Source organism: Corticium candelabrum, chromosome 4, assembly GCF_963422355.1.
Source record: "Corticium candelabrum chromosome 4, ooCorCand1.1, whole genome shotgun sequence".
In the NCBI taxonomy this organism is placed as follows: domain Eukaryota; kingdom Metazoa; phylum Porifera; class Homoscleromorpha; order Homosclerophorida; family Plakinidae; genus Corticium; species Corticium candelabrum.
This window is the reverse complement of record NC_085088.1, coordinates 4281307-4288806: the sequence shown is the minus strand read 5'-3', so window position 1 is coordinate 4288806 and position 7500 is coordinate 4281307. Positions and strand designations below refer to the sequence as shown.

Below are 7500 nucleotides of genomic sequence, written 5' to 3'. Positions count from 1 at the left end.
GCCGCGCGGATAGCACTTCTCGAGACTACAATTCGCCGACCCGAGGCCGGAGATTGACGGCTTGAGCTGTTCCCACTTCACTCGCCGTTACTGAGGGAATCCCTGTTGGTTTCTCTTCCTCCGCTTATTGATATGCTTAAGTTCAGCGGGTGGTCTTGCCTGATCTGAGGTCACAACGGGAGCGAACTCGTCGCTCCGACTCGCCTTCGCGCTCGGACGACCGCACCGCGTCTCGGGCGGCACAGGCCGCGTCGCACGCATAGCCGCGCGGGCTCACACGGCCACGCAGCCCGCCGCCTGCACGCAGGCGTCGCCGAGCCAATCTGACAGGGACTAGGCGACGACGACGAATCGCGCGAGCCTAGACGCCTCAAGGCGACCGCATCCGCCCGGGTCGGGGGACGCGCTGTCGTCGCCGACGTGACGGGACGACACTCAGACAGACATGCCGCCGAGGAGAACCCGACGGCGCCATTTGCGTTCAAAGATTCGATGATTCGCCGAGTTCTGCAATTCACACTACGTATCGCAGTTCGCTGCGTTCTTCATCGATGCACGAGCCAAGAGATCCACCGTTGAAAGTTGTCGTTTGACCACGATCGTGCGACACGACGATTCGCCGTGCCACGTATCAAGCCTGCAAACTTGCAGCCCGTTCCAGGCCGTCGTAACGACGAGAAAAAGGCCCGACCGGACGCGGTCGGCGCCGCCGCCTTCGGGGCCGGACGAGACGTCCCGTCGACGCGGGACCGGATCGCCCGTTCGACGCCTCCCCGATCGCCGAGCGATGCCGGAGACGACCCCGAAAGCACATACCGTCCACAAGGGAACGAGTCCCTGTACGCTCCACGCGATCGAGATCGTTAATGATCCTTCCGCAGGTTCACCTACGGAAACCTTGTTACGACTTTTACTTCCTCCAGAAAACATCGCTAAAACCGCTTCTCGGCGTCCAACGCGCGGCGAACCGCACGACTGGAGCCGATCCGAAGTTTTCACGAGGCCATCCAGTCGGTAGTAGCGACGGGCGGTGTGTACAAAGGGCAGGGACGTAATCAGCGCGAGCTGATGACTCGCGCTTACTAGGAATTCCTCGTTCAAGACCAATAATTACAAGGGTCTATCCCCAGCACGACGAAGTTTCACAAGATTACCCACGCCTCTCGGAGCAGGTCGACACTCGCTGACTTCGTCAGTGTAGCGCGCGTGCAGCCCAGGACATCTAAGGGCATCACAGACCTGTTATTGCCTCAGACTTCCACCGGTTAGACACCGATAGTCCCTCTAAGAAGTCGACCGACGTCCCCGGAGAGACGGCGTGACTAGTTAGCAGGTTAAGGTCTCGTTCGTTATCGCGATTAGGCAGACAAATCACTCCACCAACTAAGAACGGCCATGCACCACCACCCACAGAATCAAGAAAGAGCTCTCGATCTGTCAATCCTCGCTGTGTCCGGACCTGGTGAGTTTTCCCGTGTTGAGTCAAATTAAGCCGCAGGCTCCACTCCTGGTGGTGCCCTTCCGTCAATTCCTTTAAGTTTCAGTCTTGCGACCATACTCCCCCCGGAACCCAAAAACTTTGATTTCTCGAAAGGTGCCGAAGGAGTCGTATCATAACGTCCTCCGATCCCTAGTCGGCATAGTTTATGGTTGGAACTACGACGGTATCTAATCGTCTTCGAACCTCCAACTTTCGTTCTTGATTAACGAAAACATCCTTGGCAAATGCTTTCGCATGCGTTCGTCTTCCATAAATCCAAGAATTTCACCTCTGACAATTGAATACGAATGCCCCCAACCGTCCCTATTAATCATTACCTCGGTCCCAGAAACCAACAAAATAGAACCGACGTCCTATTCCATTATTCCATGCTAATGTATACAAGCCGACGCGCCTGCTTTGAACACTCTAATTTTTTCAAAGTAAACGTCCCGAGTCCCGCGCACGCTCAATCAAGAGCACGCGCGGCCCTCGAGAGAAAGCCGCGCGCGACCAGTGACGCGCCGTTAGGCGGACCGGACGCGCGCCGCCGAAATCCAACTACGAGCTTTTTAACTGCAACAACTTTAATATACGCTATTGGAGCTGGAATTACCGCGGCTGCTGGCACCAGACTTGCCCTCCAATCGTTCCTCGTTAAGGGATTTAGATTGTTCTCATTCCAATTACAAGACCTACGAAGGCCCTGTATTGTTATTTATTGTCACTACCTCCCCGTGTCGGGATTGGGTAATTTGCGCGCCTGCTGCCTTCCTTGGATGTGGTAGCCGTTTCTCAGGCTCCCTCTCCGGAATCGAACCCTAATTCTCCGTCACCCGTTGCAACCATGGTACGCCGATACCGTACCATCGACAGTTGATAGGGCAGAAACTTGAATGATCCGGCGCCGGCGCGAGGCCCTGCGCTCCGAACAGTTACTATGAATCACCAAAGACCGGGACTGACGCCCCGCATTGGTTTTGAATCTAATAAATACATCCCTTCCGCAAGAGTCGGGACTCGACGCATGTATTAGCTCTAGAATTACCACGGTTATCCATGTGGTGAGAGACCATCAAATAAACTATAACTGATTTAATGAGCCATTCGCAGTTTCACCGTATAAGATCGCTTATACTTAGACATGCATGGCTTAGTCTTTGAGACAAGCATATGACTACTGGCAGGATCAACCAGGTAACGGCCCTCGCGGCACGACCGTCGACGCGCTGCGCATCGACGTCGTCCCGAGTGCGATCGCCATCCGATTCGTGTTCTCGCCCGGCCCGCTCTACGAGACGCCTACCGAGTGCAACGCACCGTCTGCTTGCTCGAGCGGACCTCGCAGCAACGCGGTGTTTGCCTTCTGTGCGGTCGCCGCGTCGGTGCGGTTGCGCACCGAATCGCGGCGTCCACGCGCTCGTCGTTCGCATGACGCATTTCGTGCAGCCGAATCGTGCTCGCCCTTTTGCCTAGTTGGCTGTGGTCTCGGACCGTGCCGGCCACGCTTTCACTCGCGGGGCAGGAGGCAGCTCTCTACCGCAACCGCCCGGCGAACGCTAGTGTGTCGACGGGTGCCGATTCTCGCTCGTCTATCTCAATAAACGCTTCCGGAGGATCGAGGCCCGATGGTGGAAAAGTTTCCCACGTTTATCGAAGCGATTTCTCACGTTTATCGACAAAAGGCGGAAAACGCTTTCCCACGCTCGACGTTCACACATTTAGCGACGTCGTCGAACCGTCCTCCCTTATCCCTAGGTCCCTTAAAATAGGAGAAATGCGATATGCTATTACAGAGTTAACGAGCTCCGGAAGTGTTTAGAAGCCGCGGACGCTGGCACGCGACCGTCGCCACACAGCTCCGAGGCGGCCGTTTGATCTCTGCCCGTCCCGTCACACACGTTGCGCTTCCCGTTTCGAACCGAAGCGGCAGTCTCTCCGAGCGGGACGATCTTCACAGCGCTTCAAACCGGTCACTCTCGGAAAGCGTGAGGGGGCGGCAACCGGCCCCGCCTATCCGCTTACTCGACCTCTTCTCCATTGCCACTCGTCGCCCGGGTAACGTGTTCGGCTCTCTACGACACCAATGAACAGGACGGACGACGCGACAACCGGCGACTCTTCTACGGTCACGCGTGCGGCAGTTTTGAGCATGGAGGGCGTGGCCCATTATATAACCTCTGCTCTGGACCGATCTAGCCAGTGCACCGACTGATACAATCATACACACACACACGGAGACTCGTCTCCCATCGACGCGTTTACGTATGGTTACAAGCTAGCGCGTCACTTGTGCGCTTCCGTGCAACTCCTCGGCCTCGTTCGGTGGGAGTGGCCGTGCGATCTTGGTCCGAGCGTCGTTCCATCTGGTGATTCTACCGAAAACTGCTGCGGCTGCAGCTGCTGCTCCGGATCCTGGGTGTTGTTGCTGTTGTCGTTGTGGTGGTGGTGAGGGTACGCTCATACATGAGAGACCGTGGATGGTGTCTGTAATTGGAGTGTAGCGCAGTAAGCAGGTTTCTGGTTGACTGAATGTACGTTACATTGAACACTATGCTTACCTTATAATTACCTTTAATTCACCTATTTATCTCAATTGTTCAGAATTGCTCATTTTTTCGCAATTGCTGTTGTTCTAAGTGCATGGCAATTTACAAGTTGGGAAATTGTTTATTCCGACTGATCGAATCACATTGTGAAAGAGACTGCATGTTTGGATTGCTAGATGTTTCTGTCTCCATTCCTCCTAGACCACATTTACATGTTTATACATACACATACATGTGATCGATGTTTTAATTTTTAATCAACCTAACAGTCGAGGCCCTAGCTTGCCTGCACGTTGCGAAGTGATTGGATGTCAGGGCATATTATCTGTGGATGAGATCGTGAGTTCTTCAACAGATCCTTCCCTCGGGCAAACATCTTGTATCCTGCTCTTTGTGTTATAGGTTACCCATGCACTATAATGGCGATCCCAGAAACGTAATCAACTTAGATGTAGATTATACGGTATGGTCATAGTTATGAGTAGTCAGATATACTGTAGTTTATATGCTATATTAGTATGCATAGTGATATTGTTGTGCATCAGCTTTCCATAATTTCCAATGCAGATATAACTAATTACATGATGTTAAAGTGCACCTTGTACTTTTGCAGAAGTAAACAGTGAAGTATGTACATGTGGCGTTGACATGACTATAATTCTATAGATTAGTTGAAGTAGTTGATTACTAGCAGTTCTATATCTATTACAATTCCTTGGTGCTTTTCGGATTCTGTCAATCAAGTTTTTAGGTTTTGCCATTCTTCAGCTATCAAGCATCAATAAAGAATATGCTAATACAACGGAAGTCAAAGGGGAGAGGCTGGCTGCGCGAGATTGCAGGATAGATTCTTTTGCTATCTCTCCTATATACGCTTTTTCAAACTCCTCAACGCTTCTTCCTGTTTTAATTAACAGGTAGACATCTTCGTATTGGTTCCGAAATTGTACATCGAGAGATATAAAATGTATGACCTCCCACTTGTCTGTCTGTCTGTCTGTCTGTCCTAGTGAATGATAAATGTTAGCCAGACCCTCTCACTTGTGTACTTGTCGCGTCTACGTGAGACTAGACAAACGACTTTGATAATCAATGGGAAACTGTAACTATTGCCTACATCTGTTGAGTTCTGGTATTCAACTCAATTTACCAAATGACTCGATCATGCCAATTTCAATGTACAATACAAAGATACACAAAGTCAAATCTTAGGCTAGAAGCTCGAGGAATATCAACATACAAAACAGTTTCACATACCGTATGTCACGTGACCAGAGTAGAGGTCGTGGTCATGTGACTGGCCTGTGTTACTGGACCTTAGCGTTTCACGCCTTGGGTAATGATACAAAACACAAAAATTTCAACAATACTTTATGCATAAAAATTAACACCATCACAGTGTAACAAATTATTGAGAGTTGCAAATGAAACCAAAGATGACGACAACGATGATACAGTCTTGCAACCGCCACAAAATTTCAATACACAGACATATGTATAGAAGACAAACTCCACATGTGGAATAAATACTGTTGCAGCCAATGAGCATTAGATTGTCTGACGTCTCCTAAACCATTTCTAACTTTCTAATTAATTTGTCCCACACTCCACCGACTTTCGTATTACGTCTCTTGCCACACTGTACTGCCACTAGTTGAGCCTCTCGAAGTAATTTAATGCACGTTTTCTTCGCATTTTCCGACCTCTTGGACAGATCAACGAGCCTCTTCTCGATGCCCACCAAACCAGTCATCTCACCCGTCTTGTATGGATGAAATTGCTGTGTCTGGCACAGCTTGGCTCTCCCGACTAGAAACTTAGCATACGCCTCCAAAACATCAGGAACGTTGTCCACACACCTGCGTAACAAATCGGGATCTAGATCGAACCACATAGTCACATCGACGTCGGTCCTCGCCACCAGCCACAATGCCAAAACTTTATCAACCTGCTGTGTGACCAACGGCAGCTCCGACTCACTTCTATACACCAAAGCTTCTACAACTATCTCCACGCCGCCGGCATCGTTCACAAGAGACGTTATTGCATCAGTGACACGTTTATTAGAGTCTGTTTTATTAGAGTCTGGTTTACTAGAGTCTGGTTTACTAGAGTCTGGTTTACTAGAGTCTGGTTTACTAGAGTCTGGTTTACTAGAGTCTGGTTTACTAGAGTCTGGTCCACGATGGGTTATCAAACGGCCAACAGACTCTCTTACCAATCGTATCTCAACTTCATCCTCATCTGCTGTGCAACGTCTACTATCACTCTTAACATCACTTGCAGTTCTAGTTGTCACACCAGCTACTGCAAGATCCTTTACAGCCCGAAGAAACTGCATCTTTGCACCTTCAGCTCGAATACTGGAAACATCGCTGACCAGAGCACTTCTCCTCGTGCTGCTACTACATCCACGTTGACCGTACTTTAACAACAGCTGTCTATACAGCCGTCGCTCTAGATTCTCATTCTGCAGCAACACACACTCCACATATCTGGCCGCTTGACCGAGAAAGTCGAAGCCGAGAGCCTGATTGTCAAGAGCGAGATCCATTTCCTTACTTATTTGCTTCATTCTTGTGTCCAATTGTTGCATCAGATGAGGCTTACAAGGTAAGCGAGAATGGACCCGCTCGAAGTATGCCGCCCAGTCAAATGCCCGAGTGAGCGTCTCCTCGTCCCACTGGCTTGTCTCGCAGCTCAAAGCCATTCTCACTACGTCCAGAAACTGTACAGCATTCTTGGTCAAGGTTTCCATCGCGAACGCCTTTCCAACGCGAATAGCAAGGAGTTTGGAAAGCCCTCGTCTGCTGGTAGATCACGTGACACAAGTCCCGTATACATACTTATTTGCCCGGATAATCTGATCTGGTCGACGTTCGTCTCTGACGGCTTTTTGTTGCTCGAGATATCCATTTGCAACGGGATATCACAATGTCTGGAGGTGTTTTACAAGTTGGTGATAATTGCTGTCTGGGGTTCCCTGGTCTGATAAACGTGGTTTTTTGTTATTTCGTCATAGAAAGCGATTGATTTAGCTCAGAGAGCGACAGACGCCGATAGAGAACAGAATTTTGAAGAAGCAAGACGTCTCTATGAGAGCGCCGTAGAACATTTCCTTCATGCCATGAAATGTTGGTTTGCCATTTGTTCGTTCGTCTGTCTGTTTGTCAGTCTTTCTGTCTCTCTGTTTGTCAGTTTTGTCTGTCCATCTATTTGTCCTACTGTCTGTCAGTTTGTCTGTCCGTTTATTCATCTGTCTGTGTGCCTGTCCATCTGTCAGTTTGTCTGTCCGTCCATTCCTCTGTCCGTGTGCCTGTCTGTCTGTCAGTTTGTCTGTCCATACATTCATCTGTCTGTGTGTCTGTCTGTCTGTCAGTCAATTTGTCTGCCCATACATTTGTCTTTCTGTCTGCCTGTCTGCCAGTTTGTCTGTGTATTTATCTGTCTGTGTGTTTGTCCATCTGTCAG

General features: G+C 49.9%; 2 protein-coding genes and 3 non-coding genes across 5 annotated transcripts in view; 1 reads left to right on the top strand and 4 right to left on the bottom strand.

Moving 5' to 3' along the window:
- Positions 1–173, bottom strand: part of LOC134179243 (large subunit ribosomal RNA) — a 3664-nt gene extending 3491 nt beyond the window's left edge. The window contains exon 1 of the ribosomal RNA XR_009969852.1: positions 1–173. This exon is cut by the window's left edge and continues 3491 nt beyond it. This is a non-coding gene — a ribosomal RNA (large subunit ribosomal RNA).
- Positions 174–429: 256 nt separating this feature from the next.
- LOC134179212 (5.8S ribosomal RNA) lies at positions 430–584 on the bottom strand. Its single transcript, XR_009969821.1, has one exon. It is a non-coding gene; the product is annotated as a 5.8S ribosomal RNA (ribosomal RNA).
- Positions 585–864: 280 nt separating this feature from the next.
- Positions 865–2680, bottom strand: LOC134179215 (small subunit ribosomal RNA). The gene has a single exon (XR_009969824.1). It is a non-coding gene; the product is annotated as a small subunit ribosomal RNA (ribosomal RNA).
- Positions 2681–5366: 2686 nt separating this feature from the next.
- Positions 5367–6866, bottom strand: LOC134178223 (uncharacterized). The gene has a single exon (XM_062645055.1). It carries the CDS (start codon positions 6785–6787, stop codon positions 5597–5599), a length of 1191 nt encoding a protein of 396 aa, XP_062501039.1. The 5' UTR covers positions 6788–6866; the 3' UTR covers positions 5367–5596.
- The window catches only part of LOC134178222 (vacuolar protein sorting-associated protein 4B-like), a 5927-nt gene continuing 5293 nt past the window's right edge, over positions 6867–7500 (top strand). Inside the window, exons 1-2 of the mRNA XM_062645053.1 lie at positions 6867–6984; positions 7052–7163. Of these exons, the coding sequence (XP_062501037.1) occupies positions 6964–6984; positions 7052–7163 (133 nt within the window). The 5' untranslated portion in view covers positions 6867–6963. The remainder of the gene's footprint in view (positions 6985–7051; positions 7164–7500) is intronic.

What these genes read in the sequence shown, in the direction of transcription:
- LOC134178223 (XM_062645055.1), bottom strand. Translation starts at nt 6,787, where the DNA reads ATGGAAACCTTGACCAAGAATGCTGTACAGTTTCTGGACGTAGTGAGA.